Genomic DNA, 26,466 nt, shown 5'->3' with positions numbered 1-26,466 from the left:
CACCATAAAAGATAAAGACACACAGGCATCTTTGGAATCGGGCAAAATGTCACCTCAGCTTTATCTGTCCCTGTCTGACTCAGACTATCTACATCGCTCCTGTCTGTCCTATCGCAAAACATGTCAAACCTCCCTTATCTACCGGTTTTCCTCCCTCTTCTGTCTCCCTACCTGCTTGCTGCTCCACCGCATTTTTCTCTCTTTGCCTTTTTTCAAATCTGTCCCTGATTTTTTTCCTGCGTGCCAGCGCTGCTGTGTGAGAGGCTATGACGTCCAGCAAAGTCTCTGCTATGCTCTCCGATCCTGTCCCCTTCTCTGCAACATGTGAGTGGATTATCAGAAGTGCTGCACCCCCTTGTCCTCACTAAAATCTGCACTTTGTCTTTGTGGTACAGTTGACCTGAAGTGAGTAACAGAGATGTCACCATGCTCATTATTTGATTCCCACAAACTGCACGGCAGTCCAGTCCAGGTCTAAAAAAAAAAACAGAGCATGTAGAAGGATAGAGGGGTTTCTGTGTTCAGTGGATCAAACCACAAATCCCCATGAAAGTTTTTGTTCTTTTTCTGCCAAAATACTTCCTTCTCAATAGATTATCATGAGTCATGCTTTGCAAAAGAACTATATTCACGCACTAACCTGAAATAATAATTTCATTAAGTGATCAGTATATCCACAGAAAAGGCAATTGCATTACCAGTTTTTTTAATCAGGCAAAAATGGCATTTGCTGGTTTCAGCTTCTCAAAACGAAGCATCTGCTGCTTTTCTTAGTTTTTCTATTATTGTAAATACCTATGATTTTTGTGCCATTTTCTGAAATTTTCTTGGCTAATTGAGCAACTGGTTAGATAACAAATCAGTTGAAAGCAAAAGTAAAGAAATAATCAATACTGAAAAGCATCTGTAGTATCCCTACTGACCTTAAGAACCTCCACGGGGACCTGCATGCTTTGGTAATGCTGTGGGGTGCTGATGGCTGGGGTGGGTGCAGGTGGCCCAGCCATGCGTTGCTGTTGCATGTAGGGCTGCAGGAATGCATTTTGTTGCTGCTGCTGCTGCCGCTCACGCTGCTCCTCTTGATGCAGCTGGTCTCGCATCAGCTAGACACACACAGGGACAGACACATACATACATCTCAGGGAATGCTCATTAAAGCATTCTGACCTATAAACTGACTGTGATGGGTGATGTCGCTTTTGTTTTTTCTCTGTCCCTCTGCCTTTTTAGGAGTGGACATGAAGGGCTGGCAGCTTGTTAGCAGAGAATGAATGGTGACTCACAGACCTATTAAATCATCCTGTATGAACAGTATGTACAGTGCATATATATATACATATATCAAAATATGCAGGGGCCAAATAGCATGGCCAAATTTATCAGTGGAAAAACTGGTTGCTGCATGCAGATGCCCTTCAAACAAATGACACACCCAAATGCACTGACCAGAATACATTCCTCCCCAGAGTCCACTCGATAAAATACCACTACAAACAGACTGTGATGTCCAGTAAAAGGCCTATATGTACTGTATATTGGATGGTGAAGGGTAGTTGTGTTGTACCTGCATCCGCAGCCCGATGCGTGAGGCCATTGCTGGGGGGCGAGGGGGCAGGGGAGGGCGAGCCGACGTCAGTGCACCGCAGTCCAGCCCGAGAGGTAGAAGAAGCTGTGGAGGAGGAGAAAAAGGGTAGAGAAAAAGTAAGTTCGGCAAGAGGAAGAAAAGAACGAAAGGGGAAAAAATGAGGTGAAAACAGAGAAGGATGATGGAAATGAACAGAACTGCAGATAAAGTTGGATCCGATTGCTGCAAAAAGTAGTCCTCCCTATCAGAGATCTGCAGTAATTCCGTGTTTATTTGTAAATGCGAGCACTAGTGAGAAGAGGAGGGCGTGGGAGGGGAAAGGGAAGTATATACTTTTTTTTAATATGTTTACTGAGCTGTGTCCTTGTGCTTAGGTGCTCTTTACATTAACTTTGTCGTAAGCATTGGCTTTGTTTGTGGTTGTTTAACAATGAAATGGAGAGCCAAAGTAGTCTGTGCATCACCTTCTTCAATTCAAGATAACAATCATGAAAAAACAACACAGGTTCATGCTAATTAGGAAAATATGTCCACTCATTCAAAGAGGTTTGGTCAAAATCTGAAATCAGAGATCTAGCTATTGCAAGGTGTCCAATCCAAGTTATGTCATGAAATACACACCAGCTTATTATTAGCCATCATTCTATCCCCTGAGAGTCAAAAACAAACAAATATCTGAATCAGTATGTTAATGGGTTATAGCAGCCACTGCTCACAGCTGCTGCTGGTCAAAAAGTAACTCCACTGTTGAGTGACTGCTTCTACAACCACAATAACTTTATTTTTTTTAAAACCTTTAAAATACACAAGATTCTATATAACATATGAATAAAAAAAGCTTTGGAGTTATTGGAAGGCACATATGTTGGAGCTAACAGTTTCCATCTGTCAGCTCTGAGACCTTGGCCACTCCACTTTCAGGTATGCACCACTGAGCAAACTGGATTCATCACCTGTCTTCCACTCGCATGTGTTCGGTGTTCCTACTGAATCAAAGGAACTGAGTCAATTTTTTACAAGTTGCTTATAGACAGGTTGTCAGACTAAGTCTGTTTGCTAAGTGTATATGTCCTAGAGCATTTACTGCCACAATGTGTCTTTCTGTCTGCACGAGGCTTCAGATAACTGCCTCTAGGGTAGATCAGGCTGTTTAGAGGACGTGCAGTGTACTCATGATGTCTGCCTTGTGCATAAACATATAGGAAACAGACAATACGGCTTGTCGAAGTGTTTGCAGAATACAAAAACACACCATTCTTTAAAACCTTTGTAAATCAGCAAAATAAGCTCCTGAAATGTATCAGTGTATCAATTTATGTTTTTTAGAAACATGTAGTAATACCAGATAAAACCTACAACTATATGAACCTGCACCTTTTCACGATCTGTTTTTAAGTCTACTGAGGAAAGGATTAAAGACAATTGAGGGGAAAACAGTAAAAACCCACTGGAGCTAAATGATCAAGTGGTCATGCTTAAATCACAGTACCAGATATATAGGAACAAATACAGCAACTAAACAAAAACAAACAGCATCTCCAGGCTAACATCTGCACATTCTGTCTCTCACTCTGACATCATTTATTAGGTGGTGCCATATCTAGTCAGTCAAAACAGGGCACTGGGCCAAGGATGTTAGCAGTAAATCATTTGCCCCCAATTCTGTTCCTCCAAAAAGTGACAAACTGAGGAGGACTTCCTCAATGGTGGGGAGGTCATGTGGGAGTCATGTGGTCCTGTTGTTCTTGGGTGATCACATGAGCAGAAAGACCACGGGGAACACCCATCACCCCTATACAGCATCTCCTCCTTTTTCTCTCTCAAGTATACACACTCACAAACATGCATACATGCACACACTCAGTGGGGACTCCCAGGACTGACATTTCCCCTTCTGCAATGACTTGTGTTCACTCCCTGCATGACTAAGCTCTTCTGGACTCAATAAAGGTGAGATTGGGAACCTGACCTCCTGATTGTGATTTGTTGTGAGATGAGATACAGAAAAGCAGTGACAGAGACATCACTCAGAATCAGATTCCTCCAGTCTCTCATCAGAAACACTGTCTGTATATGGTCATAAAGAGAGAAAGACACAGAGAGAAAGACAGAGAGAGAGAGAAAAGCTCATTGTGTGTGAGGTACAATAAGAAGGGCAGCTCCTATTGAGAAGGACTGAAGCCGCCTGTTGTCCGAAGTGTACATTTCAGCACCCGAGGGGGCACACACTGCCCGCTTTGTGCCCATTGGATGGCCCACATGAAAAACACACACCCATGCAGAGATACACATTGAAACACACACATTCCAACACAAACATGTGCCAGAACTTGGACCCCAAGGAAAGACAGACTCCACTCTACCAGCCTCAAACCTCAAAAACTCTATCTCCATAAAGCAAAGGTACAGAAGTAGAGACACAAGAGTGTGTTTCTCTAACACTTACAACTACTGATGCTGGTGAAAGAACTTGTGTAGCCACTGCTAACATCTGGAGATGGGGAGTAACAGTAGTAACTGCATCTTTCAAGTTGCTTAATACTAACAACGACAAACAAGTGTGTGCACACACATACACACGGTGGTGGAATGCTGCACAGTGTATTTATAGAGTCTGACAAATGGGGCGATTACATCTCCAAACTCAATCGGCAAGGTAGGAATGCCAGCCAGAGAAGGACGTGTGCTCTATGCTTCCAGGGTCTAAGGATAGACCTGCATGCTGTACAGACTATAAAGTCCTTTGAGGCAGTATATTTTCACTATATAAACAAAAATAACAATGAGTTGACCTCCACCATGGAGTATACCCAACCACATTAAGTTCCACTGTACAGGTCTAAGCTTCAGATTCTAAATCAAAAGTCATCAAGTGTATCCATGCTAAATTAACTATCCTAAACTACAGATTTTCATCTTAACATGCTACACAGAGTCAAGTTACAACCTTTCTCCAACTTATCAATGGCTACTACTCCATAACACATCAACAACACAGAATTTAGGACAATATCTGGTTGGTTAACTGACAAATGTGGAGCAGGGGTACTTTTCAAAGACCGATACAAAGACCGATACAAGACCACACTGACATTTCCATTTTATGTGGCATTGGCACAGTTAAGTTCTTAGACACAGGTTTGATTCCCCTATGTATGGGTAAATAAGTTCCAAATACATCAATTTAGATTAAGAATGTATGGAAATAAAGACTAACTGCAATTACATAACACTACCTAACTTTCCAACACATGAAGTATGTATCATATAGCCTCTAGCTGTGACTAAGCCATGATGTACACTGTACATGTAGCATAACACATGAACACACACTGACAGGATATCACTTCCTGATATCATATGGTGACACACTGCTACCAGGCAGCATGATCTCCCACATGGGCCTTCCCATTGCCTGGCATCCACTGGGGTAAGCAGGCATCTGTGACGCAGTAGGAGCACACAGCAACCATTGTGTGTCCAACGCTGTGATGTCACGGCCCCTTCACTTCAAACACTGACAGCCAGTGGGAGGATGCAGAGCGGAGGAAGCCTGGGTCAGAGGTCAACTCTGGATTGTGCCACGGATTAGTCATGAGCATACATGCCGGCAATATGCAAAAAAATACACAGAGGTGTGCAAAACATACTGTAAAACATATTTACACAACCTGTTGTGCACAATATGATGACAGCTTTAGTTCCTTCCTATAGTGTAGCACATACACAAACACACCAAATACATACAGTGCACACTTGGGCGGGGAGTGTGAGGCCATGGCACCTGTGCTCAGGGACACGGTGTTAATTTGTGGGGTATGTATTTTTAGAAGTGACTGTGCAGAGCCAAGGAAGGCCTTTCTGACAGCCAACAGTTAAATGTGTCTACATACCCACGTACACTCAGGTGCCCTCTAAAATGCATGTGTGCATTCATACATATGCGGCTACAGCTGCACAATGAAATTCAAAGACAATTTACAGCCATGTTTTCCAAAGGTGGTGGAACAAATGCAAAGTAAAAAAGTAAAAAAGAAATTTTATCTCGCCATCAATATCAGTAGTATATGAGACATGAGACTCGAAAGAAATTCCTCAAGGTCACACAAATGCCTGAACATCCCTTGACAACACAAAGTGAGTTTAACCTGGCCAGGGCTTGCTCGGCCAACTTAGATATGGAGGTTTAAGTAATCCTTGGTAAAGGTTTCAAACTATTAAACAACTAGTCCGACTCCTTGTTGATCTCAAAGACGTTCCAAATGTAACACTGCACTATGCACTTCACTAGCTTTCCCATCACTGCACAGAAGCATGCGCACTCACACAAACACACACCCTTTCCGCATTAAGCGATCTGTCTGCCTGCTCTAATGACTAAAATAATCCCCCTGCTCTCTGTTCTCCTTTTCAGGAACACCCTGTTCCCCTGAGCCTTAGTGTGTTTTTTTGTTTTGTTTATGTGCATATGTGTGTGTGTGTATCTGCATGCATCTGTGCATGTGTGTTTGTGGGTAGGTGGGGTTGAAAGGGGACCATGTGTGCATGTGTATTACCACTCTACAGTGTCTGTTGGCACATAAACAGACCTAGAGTATCAATATTCCTAAACCACCGCCACCACACACACTCAACGAGTAAGGTTGGTAGGATTATGTGTCAGGGCTGGCATGGCAAGTATGGGGTCCTTACCCCTTCCTCTTTGGTCTCACACACACACAAACAGCTGTATTCCTTAGTGACAGAACAGAACGAACTCTTCTGCATGGATATGCAGACAGTCAGATCATGTTCAAACACTCAGGATTGGTATTCAGTTGGGTCAACTGCTGCTTTAGATATAAAAACCTCTCTGTTACTACCTCACATCTGTATTAATTACAACTGATTCTAGGGACCAGAGTGGATGAGGTCACTTAAGGATCCTAGAAATAATTTTCTACTTCTATTTAAGACAGGATTGCCTGTTGTGTTAACGCTGGGTAGCTCTGCAATCACTGAATGGATAGCACATACACAAAGGCTCAGAAATGTACACAGACAGCCATACAGACACAATGTACAGTACAATTACCTGTTTGAGAAGAAAAGAGTTCACAAAGAGGAAAACGCTCTGCTTACAGCTGCTGACTACATGTCTGGTGGCTGGAGAAAGTGGATGGCAATCTGCATGAGGAGGTCATGAGGCAGAGAGGGATGAAGAAAGGTGATGGTGGTGCACAAGAGAAAAAAAAAACAAAGACAGACAAAAACACAGACAAAAACAAAGAAACAAAGGTGATTGGTTAAAATGAAAACTGCCAGAATGAACAGCTGTAATATAAAATATGTGTGTGGTAGCTGTGGAGAAGCAGCAGAGGAGCAGTGGAGTGTTCAAGTGGGGGAAGCAGCAGCAGCAGAAGCAGCAGGTGTGCAACACACACTGACGAACTTTGAGAAGAGAAGAATTTCCATGGCGGAAGCAAGGGAAGCAACAGACCATGGTCAGATGCACTGAGAGAGGATATTCTCGACTGTTTCAATGTTGAGCTGTAATTCTATTTTTATCATACAGTAGATTGCTGCTATTCTTTTGTGGCTGATTCTTCATGGTGTCAAGTTTGCTCTGAGGGGTTTTAGCACTCTCATATCTTGTTTTAGCTGTTTTAACACCTCCAATTTTCGAATGAGTAGAGGTTTAATTGTGTTCTGGTAGAAGGTTTCTATAATACAAAGGCTAATTGAGTTGTGCACACAAGTAAGAAAATCAAAATACTATACTATACTATACTACTATATATACTACTCCTCTTCCTTTTTTTAATCATGGTTGAGGTTAATGGCTGGATGCATGACAACATGTAAAATAGTGAGTTGTTACTTGACAGAAACTTGAGTATGTCTCTGAAAATCCTTTGATGTAAATTGCCATCAACAAGCATTTCTGCTCAGTAACCAACTTTCTGAAGGTCATCTGAATGAATCACAATAAGTCATCAACATTGTGTGTGAATCACAATGCCTGTCACCTTCTAAACACAGACTATATATAGTTGACCATAAGAGACCCTTGCTCAGGGTGAATCTGTCATATCAGACCTACTTTCCCCAGATCACTGCTTCGTAGATCATAGATTAGAACAGTGATATAAAACTGATGTAAGGAAAGGACAACAATAGGTTATCAGCACAAACACACTTTCGGCCATACCTAATCCAAGTACAACACAATGACATATAGGAAAGACAATAGACTAGCATCATCAATAATAACCGCAATGCATCACTTCCCCTTTCCTTCCATCAGTTTTCACAACTCCTAGTTTTGTCAGGGGTGAAGCAACTTCCTCTGTAGGCAACCCAGGGAAAGAACAAAAGCTGTTTGTCATACCACAACGTCTACAACTGAGGTGTGCTTTAGGCGTAAATCTTTGCTTGTTTTGATACCGACCGGCATTTAACTGACAATACTTGAACAATGAAAAGAAAAAATCTGAAATGAAGTAAATGTTGTCAAATGTCAAATCAGTAGGCTGTTCCCTGTCTAACCAAAGTGGGTAGACGCATGCAAGACCATGTGGTACACACACAGGTCATATAGAGAACATGCAGTAGCACAAACCCATGTACATACAGATAGTCATACTCAGATCTTGAGATATACACCTAGTCAACCTGTTACAGCAGTACAACAGGCCTCAAAACACAACAGAACTCTGACCACAGTTTACTATTTCTATTTATTAGATTGATTCCTTCTGTCACACAAACAAACTGCTGTATTGTCATGTAGTAACTTTCACTGTCTCCTCACCACACTGCCACACAGTCAGTACCATCTCTGTGCCTCCATTTAGCCTCACATAACCAATCATGCATTGCTAAACAACAACAATTGTCTTTGAAATGTCAGTTATCAGTTTATTATTGACAGCAATTTAACCAATGCTTATTCTGCTGCGGTTACTGTATCTGTTAACTGCATGATACTAAAAACACTAAAAACACAAAATCTGCTCAGATACTTTCAGTTTGATTTCTGGTCCAGCAGCAAAATAGAATGAATGAAGCTCAGGTTGACAAGACAGCCAACAGCCAGACAGAGAGAAATACTGCTGATGCTTATAATATATAATTTTTCTTACCGGTAACTCTCCAGCTATCCCAAAGACAACATAGTGTATCCAAGAGATATCTGCTTCTCCACGTGTCAATACACACACTCTCTGACAGAGACAGACAGTTTTTTGCTGGCTGGGTGAGACCAACTACTGCATACATATGCCGGTTCACTGGTTGTGCCGCCACTCCTCCTCCCACCAACCGAGTTACAGTAGGCTGAGTGACATTCACTATTAGTCACCTTCCTCCCTGTCTCAAACTACCAGCTCAGCTTCCTATTCCTCCTCCTCCTCCTCCTCCTCCGCCTCCTCTTCCCTTAAATTAGCCTGAATGCTGTAGTCTGGGGCAACAACAAGGAGAGCTCTGTGTCCAGCAAACTCCTCTCTCTCTCACTCTCTTTCTTTTTCTCTCTAATGTGGAACTCCTCCCTCAGTCCAGCCTCCTTCTTAAAGCAGTGCACAGCATTTGCATACAGTAACACCTACAAAAGTGCCTTAACACATACAAACCCTGAAGGCAAGTCCTTATTTTGTCTGCCAGGTCATCATGTGTTGGTGGGTTTTTCTGGACTATATGGCAGTGAATCAGCATATTTACTTCTTTAATTGAACTTCCACAGACCTGCCCCACGCATGCAAATGCACACACAAATTTGAGTGTCATAGATAATCTGTGTCCATTCAGTGTTAGTCATCATACAGTTATGCCTTATCATGGGAACAAGGCACATTCCTCAACAGTTAATTGATTTTGTTATTGTTTGCTGAAAGTCTTGGTCACTGCATTGTTAAAAGATGAATTAATGGGTGAAGAAAACAACAACAACAAAAAAAGATGCACTTTGAAAAATATGCACAGGTGAACCAACCACAGAGTGCTAAATCACAGCAGATATCTAATGACTGACACAAATAGATTCAGATAGATGTCACGATTGCAGCCTTATGTGATTGCATGAGAAACACTATCTCGTCGAATTAAGAGAAGATGTTTTTGTGATGCAACAGCACAGTACGACACACACTCTCAGTCACACACACAGGGCTATAACCACACATGAATTCTCATACCTGCTCATATGAAGGCTATGCAGGGGCTTTCCATTTGGTTTTGTTATATATACAATTGAAAATCATATACTTTTTCAACTTAAGTGGAGCTATAGGATGATAAGTTTACCTACACACGACTGGCTGTTCTGTACAAGGCCTGTGACCAGCTGGTGAGTTCAGATTAAAAACAAAACTTCCTCTGAAACATCTCTCCTCCATGCTTGTGCACTCATTCTTTATGTATGCACATGCAAAACACTCACAACTGCAGACTAGTGTCTCAAACATACAAGTTGAATAAAATATACAGACAGATATATAGAGAGACAAGCAACTAAAGAAACACCAAAAGGTGGGATGAGGACTACTTGCTGGCAAGAGCTTTTACAGGAGCCTCCTAGTGGTGAGATCATGCATAATGGCAAAACATTTTCACCTCAGTATGTGGGAATGCTGTACATGGACAGGTCAAAAAGGGGGATGTTTGATTTCTAGGACCAGCATGATAAAATCTTCAGAGGACACAACTTTTTAAAGTTTTTAATAAGCAATCAGCAGTGTTTGCTTATCTTATCTGTTATACCTCTTTATGAGCTGACAGGATTCTGACTTCTGCTGTTTCTGAGCTCAAAAAATGTTACTGTATTGTACAGAAATAATTCCTCCTTGTTAGACGTGACTGTAAGCTAGACTCATTAAACTAGAATACAGAGTACCAGCTTTAAAATCAATCAGCAAATCAATCTGTATCTGCCTCAGGTTATAGTGTGTCCACACACATATACTGTAAAGGCCACATGCATAATGTCCATTATATGCAGCAGTTTGTTTGTGTGGTGTGTTAGGTACTGGGATATGACTTATTGCCATGTTAACCAGACTATTAATACTGCTCAATTCTTATATGCCCTCCATCCTGTGTCAGTGAATGCAAGAACACAAATATTGGTAAACATTGGTAAAGTGTCACTAAGCTAGTTGTGCCTATCACTACAGAGGAGAACACTGACCAGCATGTTTCAGCGATACTGGACTGACAAGCATCCCTTGTTTGTACACAAAGCATTCACCAGTGGGCCAGCTCCAGTTCTCATAGTGCTCGCAGTGTATTTACTGGGTTATTTTGGTCCAGGGGCAGGACCCCTCCAGGCCCTAAGCTCATTGGTTGGGAAAGCTGCGTTCCTGTCAAGTCTGGCCAATCATAAGACATATGTGTAGGAGGGGAAATCATTGACCAAGACAGTCTTGTACTCTTTTGACAATGGCCTACGGAGGAGGCCGTACCCAAAAACACACAAGCACACACGCATACGTCCATACACACACAGACACACCACCCAAGACCCTCTCTACTTGTCCAGTGGGCAAGTTTCCCATCATTTACTCCATCCATCACCATGGTTGCAGGAAGGCTGCAAACAAATACGACATAAATAGACCATCATTGTAGCTCTATTGAAAGCATCGAACGATACGTCTAAGTCTGACCCAGCTATGCTAACCTTAGGCTATCTCTCTGTTAAGTAGGACAAACAGTGCTGTCATATACCAGACAAGTTATTGTTAAAGTTGCAGACGATACATCTGCTACTTAACTATTTAAACACAAATTTTCAAATGTGATTTCTAAAGTTTTTCTAACATTTTGGCTGTATATTTACAGTGTATCTAAAGCTACATGATGCTGCTGACACTGAGTAATATAATCAAACAAATGCCATTTTTAATGGCCTCCCATCAAATGGAGTCATCAAAGACATACTGAACATCATTTTACTTGCATTATCCTCTACATAAGCCTTTAAGTATTCAGTATCTGATTTGTGATTATGAAAAAAACACTTCCTTATTGTAAAGGTATTACATCATAGGGCCTGAGGTGACCTCAAGTTGTGTTCATGCATATTAAGCCTTTTTTGTGGCTTAATGACACATCTCACCGTCTCTCTGATGATATTAACCAAATAAAATGAACATTGATTACAGTTCCATGGATCTTTGTATTGTTCCTCCATAACTTTGCAAATTTTACACAAATAAGTGGTAGTTGAGTTACAAACAGAAAAATACACTAGGATCTAGAATAGATACATAACATAGGCTGCTATGGCTGGCTGTCCCAATCACAAGTTAAGCTACCAGATGTTTACCCTTTTTCTATTTAGAGCATATAAATGATCTGTTATTAAGACTGAGTAAACAAAAGTGGGAATCTGTGCTTAAGTCGGGAGTCATGCAGTAACCAACCAGCCGTACAGCATTTCTTTTTGCATGGGTGAGTCGCCATGTACGGGGAGATGGAATGGAAGGCATTTGGGAGATGAGTTGGAAGATAAGGCACACGTGCACACACACACACACAAATTTAATTTCACAATAACCGTCACAGACCAAAACCTGATTCTTTACAAAACTTTCCACTCCCCCTCACCTTACTCTCTTTCTCCAGGGTTCATCTTCAGTGTGTAGACATATAGGAAACTAATTACCATTAAGTGGGAAGAATGTTGCTGTCTTTTGAGAGGGAGAGAGAAAGAAGTTCAGAGAGAGAGAGAGGTAAGAGAGAAAGGACCAGAACAAAGGAAAACATGGGAAGAGTTCAAGAGAGGGTAAAAAGGGTGATAATCAATTAGATAAACCTAAAAAGGACTTTGTGTATGTGTGTGTGTGTGTGTGTGTGTGTGTGTGTGTACCAGATCAGCATCCATTTCTTATCCTCTGACCAAATATGGGGACAGTTTTTGATTTTAGCTGCTGCTAAAATTGCTGAGGTTTTCAGTGTTACACCTGCTGTCAACTGAAGGAGCATTCATTCAGTTCTTCAGCTGAGCAGTGATATCACACAGGTTTACTACTGATATAATGATGTTCAGTATCGATCAGGGCCAATTTGATACTTTTACATCTGTATTAACTGTTTATCTCAGTGACATAGGTAGTCATGTCACTTACTGTAAAAAGTATTTGCAACAACAGCACAAGTTGATGATTTTGAAAGTGCAAAAGGTTACATTAATTCTTCTTCCTCCTTGTAATTTAATGGTAGCGCTGTTTGCCAACACCATTTGTTAATGCTTGTATTTGATCCTGAACTGAAATCCAAGTGTCAAGATAAGTGGAAGGAAATACTGTTCCTCTGAATGATGGGAGAGGAAACATGAAGAGCAATGTGACCAAAGATGGAGCCTTATGTGAGCCCAAAGGAGCTTAACTACTAACTAAACAGGATACAAAAATTGTCCATCTGAACTGAAAAGACTGACATGATAAAACATCAATACCAGTTAAGGGCTCTGGCATTAATAACCAACCATAAGCTCAGGGCAACCAGTAAGTCATGGTCTACCTAAACAAAGGCAAACATAAGACCTGAGATGAATAAATGTGGCACAGTCATGTCATGAGTCACGAGTGGGTTTTTCAACATCCTCATAGGAGCTCACTTTTTACATGGGAAGCCCTGCAACCAGACTGGAACTGTTCAAAACAGTAAGTTCGACAGGTCGGTCAAACGTGACCTATAAGAGCTTACTGTATTGTATTGTGGCATATTGTCACAATCATAACATTTAGGGTGATATGTTCAAGAATAGTCTCTATATTTATAGCTGAAATGCCTGATCATCATCTAAAGACATAGAAGGAGACTGAGTATAACTGAGGATAACAAACTACAGATGACCCCTGCAGTTCATACTAACAAGCAAACTGTCCAAACATACACAACAGGGCAGCTGCAGTGCGTGCTTCACAGATGCAGCTGAGACGCCATTCTTACAGAGAAAAGAGACACTGCGTTAGACCATCACTACTGTCTGTCACTCAAAAGGGGATATGAAACAAATGGAGATGAGATGAGGAAGTAGAGTCACACATTCAGCACATGCCCTAAAATGTCCCACCCACACTCACCCCTGATAAATCATGGGTCATGTTGTCACATAGCACATGCACATGCTGTCATTTCGGTGGATTTCTAGAAAAACTCCAACCGTCAGTGACAAACTTATATCATGGTTTAGTATTTTGTTTGTCTTGTTTGAAGGGAAACCTGGTTTACCACAGACACAGTTCCTCATACACATTTTCCTTGTCTAGTCACGAAAAGGCAAGAAAACTGTGCAGGTCATGGGAGATCTGTCCAGATGGCAAATGGATGAAGCCATGTTTACACACACCTGATGCTGTTTCACACTAGAGTACATCCACTGAGCCTCTGCCAGTGACCTGTGTGTGTGTGTGTGTGTGTGTGTGGCTGTTTCTGTTTACCTGAAGAAAATTAACCCTATCACCAACACTTACAAGCGGATGCGAGTCCAATGAGGCTGAAAATATAACCCACACAACACTTTTCCATATAAACAGCACACAGAACAAAAAGCTGGTGCTCATTTGTGGACTTTTGTGACAAGGCGATCAGGCTGTATGTGTCGCACATTCAAATGCACACATACACTTATATACAAGAGCCAGGGAAGAGAAATGCTCCAATACAGCCAGTACTTTGGTAATTAGGATCTTAATTACAACAGTTGGTCTGAGTGGTCACCTCTCCTGTGAGGTTTAAGTGTTTGAAACCCGACTCTGTTTTCCTTTCCTGTTAGCCATCTGAGCAGGTTGCAGCTGCACTATTGGACGGAGAGCGCAATCACCCTGTCAGGCGTCAAACGCTGCTCTACATACTGGCCAGTGACCTCTGACCTTGCTGACAGTGACCTCATGGCTCAGTGTGTCTGCTGACCTCTGACCTTTCATACTGAGTGCACTCCATAACCCCACTGACTCCTCCATGTGCATCTGTCCTATTCTCAACTATGCTTCAGCACTGTGCACACACTTGTTCTGGCAATGAGAGAGGAAGCTCAGTGCAGGTAAAGGTTTAAACAGCTACACTTACACAGCTGATTATTATGTACAAATGTAGTCTTATCAGCAGATACTATTGTGACACTGTGTTATACAACAGGCAACAGATATATCTACAGTAATCTTCTATGATCTCTTTGACAAGATTTTACTTCGGAGGTATTATTAGGGACATTATATAAACTTGCTAAGAGGCACATGATAAAATTACAAGACAATAATTCAGTTAAATTGGTTTATTGACATGTGGTAGCACTGCCAGCCTGCATGCATGCCAATGCTACTGAACAGCAGATCTATCTTTTTTTGATCTGGTTACACAACAGAAATGTTTTCATTCATGGATTCACAGAAATGAGGGAAGCAGATAAAAACAGAGAGAGACAGAGACAAACCAAGCAGAGACAATGGAGGAGTTTTGTGTTTTTACAGGAGAACAGTAATTCTGGTTTAACCATGTGATGACATAACTGTTGTTTAACTAACTCACGTGTTACAATTCTGCATCAATACTATGTGGAAAAATACTCAGAGTTTGCAGCACGGTTTAAACACATCCACTGAGTGTGTGTGTGTGTGTGTGTGCGTGTGTGTTTACATATGTTAATGTTAACACTCTAACAAACAACTCTAATGGACCCCCCCCACACACACACACACACACACACACAGCACTCATACACATTCTGTGTATAAAACATATTTCTACAAAAGTATTTCTACCAACCCAGAGTCACTCAAATACTTCTTGACTGCTGATTGTTTCCTTATTGCTCTGGTTTTCTTGCAGTTTCCCATGGCTGCAGTTCCTTAAAATCCACCTCCCATGATCTAGCCTATGCCATAAATTATCATATACTTCATTTAATAGGGTAGCTGAGGTCTTCATTTTCTATTTCTGGCAAGTCATGTTGCTCAACACAGTGTTTTTATAACACAATACGCTCACCACTGGATTAGTGCTATGATAATGATAAGAAGAGAAATTTCTAAGAAATGTACTAAGAATGAAAGTAGACAGGTCATGAACATAAGCAGAAGGATGAATCGTCATCATTGTCAGCACCACTCTGATAAGACTGGAAATCTTCAAATATACAGTGATCAAGATAAATAACTTGGTATGGCAAAAACATCAGGACCACACTAAATATAAGTGATTTCTACATGGACTACTACACTCACACTTTCATACAGTCAAACAGACCATAGTCTATGGTAAACCAAAATAGTCTATGGTTCCTTCTAAAATTACAACTTAATTCCAGGAACATGGCATATGTCATTATTAGAATAATATACTGACACTGCATTACTGGACAGCAACATGCATAACAAACTGTACCCTCCACTCAATACGCATGCACACTAATAATAAACACACGGTATGTAAATAAAGCCCACTCTGCAGAGGGGGGAGCCGAAGTCGGTGGGGCCTTCATTATTTTTGTGTTGGCACTATGCCAGACTTTCAAGCAAAGTACCGGAATAAGCAGCAGAGTATTACAGTCTGTACACTTTACAGTCACAGCTTATACATAGCAACATACCCCTGGGCTGAGGTGTTGTCACTGATACCAGTCTGGCCCCTGCTTATAAATGGCAAAAGGGGCAGCTCTGAGCAGAGACTAGCAGATGACAGTGAAAGGGGGAAAGCAGTGCATTATGGTCTAATTCTGTAAGCCCTAAAGTAATACAAGTGTCCCCATCAAAAAGGCAAACAGCAGTATTTCAGATTTTATTTTATACTATTATGTCTGTAAATCCATGTACTCTGAAATATCTGAGAAAATGTACTATAACTGAACTGACAACATGTGAACATAAGCACATGAAATTGTTTTGAACGTGTATTTCTTTAATGTCTCAGTCTTTCTACAATTATTCTATTCAGATACATAATAAATAACAAATGGTACTCAGTGGTGCACTGTGATTTGCGATGCTCGGAGCTTATATGGTAACCTTAAGGGTAAAGTATGGCTGTGAGCATGCACAGCTTCTAACAGTCAAGCAGAAATATTTATTCAAATATTTTGAAATTATTTAACATCATTCAACTGAAAAGTACGGGACAATGCTGACTGAAATTCCCTGAGGACAAATAATAATTTGGCTGCAATTCACGTTAAATTCAATAAAACACAAAACTTTGCATTCGAAGCGAAAAATACGCACTTAAAATTCGCACTCGCGGTGCTTCCAGAGGTGCTGGTGTTTTAGCAGAAGCTAAATTTCAGCGACTGTGGTGAAATATCACTTACCCGCTCTGAAGGTCAGACAGTACGAAGTAAAGAGTCGGGTTTAGGGAAAGTGCGTGCCCGCTTCTCTTCACACGCTCTGATAATACCGATTTTGTCAGGCACAACAAGAGGGAAAAAGTCGTGTTAAAGAAGAACAAACTCGTGAGTGTTTTAAGTTTCTCTGTATTTCCACGGACTGCTACAGCGTGTGCAACCGCTGGAACTTCGGAGGCTAATTTGTTTTCGTTTTGACCGTCGAGATGTTGTCACAACTCGGAGCGTCTGCGGTCACCTGTGCCACCACCAATGGCAAAGCGCAAACGGGGTTGTGGGAAATGTAGTTTTATGGCAGGCTCGCCTGCCACGGGCGGTATTTTTATTTTTATTTTATTTCTATTCGACATATCTGCGCGCCATTTGATTTAGTCCTAATTAGGATTCTGTGTAATAGATCAGTGATATGTATGTATGTTTATTCTGCACTATTCACATAACCTCGTGCAATTTAATGTAATCCATTAAATAGTCCTGCAACAAGTTTACATTTTGACTGAGTGAGACCATAGTTTTTGATTTAAGCTGGATTGCACTGGTCTTCCTCACCTTCTTTAGTCAGTTCTGTAGTCCACATACTGTTGATCCAGCTTTAATTTCCAAATTCACATTTGTGCCCATTTTAAACTGCACTGACATTACACCTTCAGGCATGGGTATATCTCCGTAGATTAAAGACAACCTAATGTGGGTGATAATGTGACTGCTGTTAGTATCTCAGGCTGTTGATAGTCCAGCTCTCAATATTTCTCCAGTGTATAGCATGTTAAATGGTGCAAGTACATTAACAGCATTTAAAAAGAGATGTGAAGGAAGGCCTTGTATTATCAAGTGACTACTAAGCCTACTACTTATGTGTGAAGTATGGATTACTGTGATGTCTGGATCAGTTAGTTCCTAGTAAGACCAGAAGTGGGAAGCAAAAATAACTACAATATTCTACATCAGCATTTTGTGACAGAGGATTAGAGGCGTTTATCATGGGCAGTTTCAGTTTTTATTTCAGTGCAGTGTAAGTTTGTCTATCAGTGGAACTCTCATTTGATAAAATTTGACCACCCATTTAAACAATCAACTGCTGCTAACCAAAACATCCAGCTGTCTTCTACTATGGAGATCTGCCATCAGCTATACTAGAAGTGTAAACTGTAGGTGGCTAATCTAATGATTTTTTTCTCTTCACAATATATGCATATGTGCAAATTAATCCAAGTTAAATTATTTTTACTGTCTGATTTCCCTCCATAGCACTCAATCAAGCATGTGTATAGTATGATTCCACTCACATTCAATACACACAAGACAGACCACTTTAAACACCTTAAGTCATTCAAATTTGAGACTGAGATTCCAAGGATGGCAGTAGGGCTCATGGCTCACATAATCAGCAAAGAGACAATCAAGATGTTTTTAGCCATGAAACACTAAAAAGAAATACTGCCCAAATCAGCAGATGAGTGGGCGACATCTGAGGTAAATCATCACTTTGGCCCCTTGAGTGTAGAGCAGTGTCATTAATATTCACATAATACTAAGAGAGGCTGCCTTGAATTAAACACATCAAAATAATATGGTTTTAAAAGAGTAACACAACTATGTGGTGTGACTTTGTCAAAATTCAAACCAATGTAAAAATCTAAATATTTTAAAGTAACCTTCGACTGAGCATAAACCAGACTATGGGAGGGCAATACAAATGTTCCACCCTGTTAATCCTTGAGTTCTAAAATACATGTAGATTCAACATGCAACTATGTAGTCTGTGTAGGAGAATGATGGACTTAAAATATTTTATGTAACCAGTAATGCCAAATACACATTCCTCTCTGCCATGTGTGTAAGGGTGGGTAACATATCTATCAATTATAACTGTAATCGTACTCAGTATTTTCTACATTGTGAACACAATTTTAAATTAGATTTCTTGAGAATATGTACAATTCTTGAAATTCTCATCTGAAACTCACAGCTTCAGTTTGACTTGGCAATAATCTGCTTTCCAAAATCAGAAAAATCTATTAGACAACATCAAAACAAGTATTGATTTTAGATCATGTCTTCTGGTTATTATATTTATTTCTTTTCCATGTTACCCAGCCCTACTTCTCCATGTTATCAGAAAGACTTGGGGACTGCTGAAGCTGAAGAGTGTTGAAAGACAAGAGGGACTGCCAGTGTCATTATGTGGACATTGGCAGATATGTAAATAGCACAGTCTGCCAAGGAATAATGTTCATATTGGAGGATTCTGCAGTAAACAATTTATATGCGACGTGAGTGTGCAAAAACGTGAACATGATCCAGGGTTTTGCAGAATCATCCAATATAATTTTTCTGTTTGTTTGAAGGGATGAAATCAACAGTAGGGTTCTTGTGAGCGACGGTCTGCTGCAACAGGAACCCGAGAGGGCAGGACTCCTACGTGGAGTTGACACAGGGATACTGCGGATGCCACCAGTCCATGAGCCTCACACTATGTACAGGATCTAACACCACCTGGGTCCCACCCTGATCCCCCCTCTTCTTCCCCCGGTGGAGAGGCGAGTCCTGGAACACCAGACGAACACGGTGGTGGCGCATGTCTGTGCTGACGTTGATAGTGAACTACGAGAAAGACAGAGTGAGACCAGTGTGGATTATGAGAGGAGTTAAGGAGCTAACACTTGGTTCACACATTCATTTTCTTATTACTCATGTAACAAAACAACATCACATATAAGGTGGGGAGATTCTGGGTGACGTTGGCATTATTCACTCAGCACTTCTTTTCTTTATTGAGCTTATTGTGTGCTCTTATGAGGCTGTTATTGTAAGACCTACAAACTACTAAAGGCTGCAGCTCATATAAAAAGAAATACCATTCTCCTTTATAGTTGATTTGTGTTTTGCTAGGATCAGAGTAAACAATTATTTTTTCATTCACGATGGTCACTGTGTTTGACCTCAACCTATCATTGTTTGCATCATTGTGAGTCATCAAGGAGGAGGGTTAAGAAATTGTAAACATCTGTCATCCTATTGGTCAATGTGAAGTAGCACGTAGCAGGAGATGTCTCACTAGGCAGGGAAAAACAAAAAACTCCAACATGCTAGAGTTTTCGTCAAGGTGTTGTGGAAATTTGTCAGTCACAACAGAAAAAGGCATTTGCGAATCGCTGACAGATAAGAGACATAGTCCCAATCTGCTGTTTGATCAGAATATAGCAGACACAGATCTGTTAATAGTCTCTAAACCTTCTTACAGCCACTGGGCAGGGTTCCATCCTAAGCCTGCCTGATCTCAGCACTACCCTGATACAGACGATTCACCAACACCAACTGAAAATCTACTAAGTTTTTTGAGATTAAAAGTCTCTGCTCCTACTTATTATTTAGAGGTTTGTGCATTATCACAAAACATGGGAAGCTCTATCTAATCTTACACATTACTCATCTGTGGTGCTTCCGGGAAGAAATAGTAATGGAGATTGCATCATTAAATAAAACCAAAAAAACCCACTGGTTGGTTGAGCATGCCATGGACTTTTCTCATATAGGCACTACGCAGTTACTTTCCCTCAGTCAAAACTGTCTTAATCAATCAAAGATTTTTACAGCCAATCCCAATCAACAGTTTAAAACATGAAAAAACAAGAGATACTAACCAGGGTCAGTGTCATGCCCATGACCACAGGGGTGAAGATGAAGTTGAGTGTGGTGACCTGTAGCACATAGCAGTCAGAGTCTGGGTTTGTGTGGACATCTTTGTATTGTCTGGGAAAATGCAGGGAGTTGGCACAACCATTTTTACTGTGTCCCTGCTGTGATGGAGATAACCAGAGAAATATACAAAGCATAAGCATGACAGCAGGTGCCAAAGTAGGCTGTTACCTTTTGTTACAAAGCTAATCTCTTCAGAAAGTTGTATAATTGGTTTTAAGGAAGCCCTTTACCTGCTTTATAAACTTGAAGTTGAACTCCCACAATGCCTCTGGTCGAGTCCCTGACACTCTTTTGACCCAGAACAGTAAACACTGCAACAGGAAAAACAATGCATATATAACAGCAGATTCTACAATGCATGCATGCACATGCATAAATATGTTTCTTCTAACAAATCTGTTTATTTACCTTAGAGTTGAGCAAAGTTGTGGGCGTGGATTCTGGCAGGGCAGGAATTTTTGAGACACGCAAGCTGAAGGGCTCATACAAATGGAAAAGGGAGCGAATGACACGGGCCCGTAGACAGCGCATCATGTCAATAGAGTCAGGCTGGAGACGAAACGGCAGATCAACATCAATCCTGTAGTGTCTTTAAAAAAAAGAAACAGAGGGTGGGTGGTTAAGAAAACATGTTAATCATATATTAGCGCTACATACATGCATACATACACATACTAGTATATTTACTACACATACTAGTATTCAAGACATTTAATCTTATCATAGGAACTACAAATGACTGATAAAGTCCTCAGTTTGACAATAAATCATAAACTTCGCATGAGCTGTATTTATCTTCTGACATTTTGTATTATTTCTCAGCCCCTGCCATTGAGTGTGTTAGCAAATTACCCTTAAACCGAATCAATCAACCAAAATCCCATTAAAACTGCCTTCAATCCACCACGTGGTTAAAAAAGCTGAAGTGCATGCAGTTGATCAATACAAAAATGACCCCACCTTCTATACAGCCTGGTCCAAAAAGCTGCAGTGCAGGTGACTGTCCAGGCATTCCTACAGATTAGAGCGAATCTGCACACATCCTCAGGCCGAATATAAGAAGAGAGCACTAACCAAATATCCACTGGATACTCCTCCCCATCACTGCTCTCACTGCTCTCTGTGAAGACAACATCAATGTAAATAACCAGGAAAGAGTCTTGCATTTAACTTTGTCCATTAATGTACTCAAATATAAAACAGATACCCTTTCTCCTCTTGTTTTTCTTCTTGCGGGTCACTTTGGTTTCATTTTCCCCATCTTCTTCGGGGTCCAGGTCATCACTGCTGTCCAAAGCGTCTGTTTTGACACTCACTGCAGACGAGAGGACTTCTTCCACAGCACCCTGAGATGCTTCCAGGCCGCAGAGTAATTTTACTAGAGAAAACATATAATGATAAGTTAAGCACCTGGATCCCACTTTCTAGACGAGGCCAAGTGAGGCTATGCACAATCACAGGTTCACCTTCTTTTGCAACTGCATTTGCAACAGCCTTTTTCACCCTCCCCGACTTCACAACGGCTGGGTCGGCATCAGCATAATCAGCGACGGTCACTAAGAAAAAAACATAATATTATCTCTATTACTTATAGCATCCAATGAGTTATTTTCTTAAAAACATACAGCAAAGCCTCTTAGGAGCACTATTTACAGGAAGTTAGGCACACAGCCTGTCTATCAGCCTCTCACAGAACATTACGGCTCTAGCTAATATCGTTTACAAAGTACTGTCGTATAACATCTGAGTTAAATACCTCACACTCGTTGTAAAAGGAGGGATTAAACTATTACAAATCCAGCTGACTCTGGGGCGCTAACAGTGGGCGGGCTAGCTTGCTGGCTAATATAAACGTAACCTACCTGATTCCGAACAAACGTCCCCGGCTCTAAATTTCAGCCGTTTTCGGTTCCCTTTCTTGGGCATGTCGACACCAATGATCTGCGAACGCTTAACGGGGCTGTGAGTCCTGCCATGTCTCTATGGCAAGCTGAGGTAGAGAGAAAGAAAGAAAAATGAGAGAGAAATTGAAAAATGTTCCGCCGGGATCTTCAGCCATCATGGAATGACGTGAAGTTGTAGTTAACGCGAGAATATCGTCATCGTTTTCCCCTTCTGGTGCTTTACTGCCATCTGTCGGTACCTATGAACACTTCAATGATTTCTTTTGGTCAAGGGTAGAAATTTGAGGGTTGCCTTTTTTTTTATACAGTGAATGAGTGTGCCATATTGTTTTTATCGGCCAAATAAGATTTAAGATTACATCATCTGCAAACTGAGCCTTGCTTTAATTATATATATATATATATATATATATATATATATATATATACAACACATCAGGGGAAGTAGCCCATTTGCTTCAGTGTGAATTACTGTTTCTCTAGAATTGCAAATAAAACAACTGCAAGTATATATATATGTGTGTCTATACACACACACACACACATATATATATATATATACACACACACACACACACACACACACACATATATATATATATATATATATAAATATGTGTGTGTGTGTGTGTGCATAGACACACATATATATATACTTGCAGTTGTTTTACTTGCAGTTCTAGAGAAACAGTAATTCACACTAAAGCAAATGGGCTACTTCCCCTGATGTGTTGCAACCACTTAGGCTTAAATGTACTTTTGAGAAAGCATTTTAACTCTCGATTCACTGTTAATTTCTTGTATTAGCGCTCTTTATTTATTTGATTTTGTTATTCCTCCTGCCTATTCAATGTGAGAGTATAGTTGATTATTGTGGTGCTCATATGGTCCTTCTAAATGTTGCTGGTATGTTATTACTTTATGAGCGTGGTTTATATGGTTATATTACACATATATATTATATGATTTTTTATACTGCCCCTTCTTTATTTCTTTGACTTTTGACCTGAATAACCAACCAAATCCTCAAAGCTTTATCTGCATGACTGGTCAGATAAAGTGACACAGTGGGATGGGGCACAGATGTTATCTATCATATTATATGGTATCTTATAAGATGGTATCTTATAAGGAGCTGTCTGTAAGTTAGGACTCTAGTCAGAAATCAATTTCTCCTCTTTTTTTAAACATCTTTTTCACTAAATGTTTATCATGTTAACTGATGGTGGGGGTTCAATGATGGTGACCAATGAAGAAATAAAGAACTGGTTAACAAACACAGACACACAAACACACACAGATCAATCAAGAATCCACTGAAACTTATAAATTTCCCCATTGTGGGACTAATAAAGGATTATCTTATCTTAAACTGAAGGCTTTGGAGGAAACATCCTCATAATAGTCCTTCAGAACCTAATAACTGTCTCACTTTACTGAGGAGCCACAACATTGTTTCTCTGTCACTTGTTTCATCGGCACATCTACTCCCCACTCAACAGCCATGTCAGGAAATGATACAGATAGTTTGTCACTCGGTTTCTCATAATGGTATTAATGCACACATTTAAAGTTGCTCCAGACATCACTGAGTCAGGTAGACTTTGATAATAATCTGTAAGAGAAAGAGGACACTTGCAGAAATTATTAGCACTGGCAATGTTATCAGCCTCAAGAATCAGAATGCTAAAAAAGGTGATGTGTTCACTGACCTATGTAAGTATTTTGTAAAAGTGCTGCAGGCCACCACAGTATCACAGAGTGGCTGTTGACAACATGGTTGTCAAGACCTTGAAAACTCAATGGCACAGAGCCACATCTCCTAAGGCAAATTTCTAAAACAAAATTAGTTTTCGGAGAAACCTCCATTGCAGTTCAAAGAAGACCAAAAAAGCAGAGGTGGTGCTTTGACCTCTAGCCATGAGAAATTACTTCCTGACAATTAAACAATCAGCACAGTGACTTTCTCATTTCCTCCATCTTTAGGGATATGTTGGAAGAAAATTCAGGAGAAGTCTGGTTCTCGCATGAAGCTCTTTGATGTCTGTGTCTTCAGTGTTGTCACCACTATGCATCTCCCCTTCTTCTAACACAGAATATTGATTTCACCCTGAAGGAAACAATTCACCAGGTTTTCTCCTGAGAACAAGACTGTCTGTCCTTGTATAGCAAGACCTTTTGTATCAATAACAAGAGCACAATCTATTCTCATCATTACTCCTCCAACCTACAATACAATACAATACAAATATCTCCATCATTAAAGTCAGAGTAACCTTCACTGGCTGACAGATGCAAATAATTTGGCCTCAGTCAGCTCAACACATCAGAACTCCCTCTTATGTCCACAATGTGTACAAAATATAACTCTTTTTTTAATTAAAGGGAAAATACATCAGATTGATTACACTCTCAACGGTTTCTATTACCATTAAACCATAAACTTCAAAAAAATCTGGTAATGGCAGAATTTTCCAGTCACCATCCAATAATCATAATTTGCAACACTAATCAAGGAATTGTCTTAACTGCCTCAACTGATCATGTAATAAGAAAACTGTAATTTGAAAAACAACAAAGCTCCAGGGTTATAAATACTGAACAGATTAAAGCACTGCTAGTTTTACTTAAAACACACACACACACACACACACACACACACACACACACACACACAACAGCCCATCATTTAAGGTCAGAAGGGGTCAGAATTGAAAATACTGAAGTTGGTTTGCAACACTGCTTCAGTAAATGTTCCAACCACTAGGTGGCAACATAAAGTCACCTCTGTTTCTGCCAGGTAATCTTTGTAGCTGCTTAGAAATGCATCACGTTTGAAATTTAATTGAAAGAAGGCTTTCAGACTCACATTTGTGCGCTGATTATGTGAATAATGTATGTATTTAATAAAACCATATATATCAAGAAAAAATATTGACAAAATGAATGAAATCTTGTCTGATGTGGACACAGAAAAAACCTGAGTGTGTGACACTGTTTACATTTCAGACAAAGTACTCACTTGATCTGATGACTTGATAACACTGTATGAAAACACATATCTAGTGTTTAAAGCATCATCCAAATGCAACCAAAGGTGAGTGCAGCCAGGGAGATATCAGGCAAGGTTAGACTTGAGGGTTTAGACCTGTTTTATAACCAGGGAATAATACATGAATGGTGAAAATAGACCACATAATGCACTTCATTTACAGTGTCTGGTTTTGTTACTTTTTAAAATTGATTTTAATGTATGAAATTACACTCTTATTAAACTCTCACAACTTTTATCTCAATAACATTCAGTTTCACTTTTTCAGCAGTCAAACCCCTGCAGAACATCATCAGTAGAGTCAGTATCATTTAAGTACATAGATATGATTATAGTGTGCTCTTTAGTCATCACTTTCCCATGTAGGTTATTAATCATTTTCTCTTTACACTGAACAGAGATTGTCGACCAGCCATCACTGTGGATTTTCCCTTAAAACTAACCCAGTTCAGAGTTTTAAAACATCAGCCATGAGGTTAGGAGAATTTAGGAATATACAAATGCTGCAGGGCTTTATGACAAAATCAGCCCTCTTTAACATGTACACATTATTTGCAGGAGACACAGTGACCGGACTACGACAACACCAACCTAGAATTATTCTTTTTTTTACAGTAAGAATAACTGAACTTAAATTCACTGAATTACATGCAACAAAAATCAGTTAAAATAAAACAGAAAATTACATTGGTGCATTGGTTTTGTTAATTACCAAGTGTATTGTTGGCATTCTAAACAATATTCTTATCAATAAATTAAAAGATTATACTCATGCCCCACAGTTATGTGTATTTTCAAAGCTCTTGTTCTTTAAACTTTCAACAGCTATAGTGCTCACACATTCAACATTAAAACAATAGGCACTGCTGTTTGAATCTGATCCAACATATTTTTTTTTTTTTTTTTT

At 40.1% G+C, this 26,466-nt stretch overlaps 2 protein-coding genes across 8 annotated transcripts in view; both read right to left on the bottom strand.

Moving 5' to 3' along the window:
• The window catches only part of tfeb (transcription factor EB), a 28,061-nt gene extending 10,944 nt beyond the window's left edge, over positions 1 to 17,117 (bottom strand). For 2 of the 7 annotated variants that reach the window (XM_018685846.2, XM_051074203.1), the window contains exons 1-4: positions 8,710 to 9,019; positions 6,660 to 6,751; positions 1,565 to 1,669; positions 924 to 1,103 (exon numbers count right to left, since the gene is read on the bottom strand). In XM_018685846.2, coding sequence (XP_018541362.1) covers positions 924 to 1,103; positions 1,565 to 1,669; positions 6,660 to 6,751; positions 8,710 to 8,845 — 513 coding nt within the window. In that variant the 5' untranslated portion in view covers positions 8,846 to 9,019. Of the gene's footprint in view, positions 1 to 923; positions 1,104 to 1,564; positions 1,670 to 6,659; positions 6,752 to 8,709; positions 9,028 to 16,868 lie in introns of those variants that run through there. The other 5 variants (XM_051074204.1, XM_018685844.2, XM_018685845.2 and 2 more) reach the window with 5 other exon arrangements.
• A 758-nt stretch (positions 17,118 to 17,875) lies between these two features.
• tmem183a (transmembrane protein 183A) lies at positions 17,876 to 22,683 on the bottom strand. Its single transcript, XM_018685860.2, has 8 exons — positions 22,466 to 22,683; positions 22,070 to 22,159; positions 21,811 to 21,981; positions 21,564 to 21,723; positions 21,012 to 21,192; positions 20,834 to 20,914; positions 20,546 to 20,701; positions 17,876 to 19,505 (listed from the first exon to the last, which is right to left on the bottom strand). Exons 1-8 carry the CDS (start codon positions 22,527 to 22,529, stop codon positions 19,320 to 19,322), a joined length of 1,089 nt encoding a protein of 362 aa, XP_018541376.1. The 5' UTR covers positions 22,530 to 22,683; the 3' UTR covers positions 17,876 to 19,319.
• Positions 22,684 to 26,466: the final 3,783 nt, after the last annotated feature.

This window comes from Lates calcarifer, linkage group LG12 (genome assembly GCF_001640805.2).
Source record: "Lates calcarifer isolate ASB-BC8 linkage group LG12, TLL_Latcal_v3, whole genome shotgun sequence".
Lineage (NCBI taxonomy): Eukaryota > Metazoa > Chordata > Actinopteri > Centropomidae > Lates > Lates calcarifer.
Note: the sequence above shows the minus strand (reverse complement) of the source record. Positions and strands in the feature narration are given on the sequence as shown.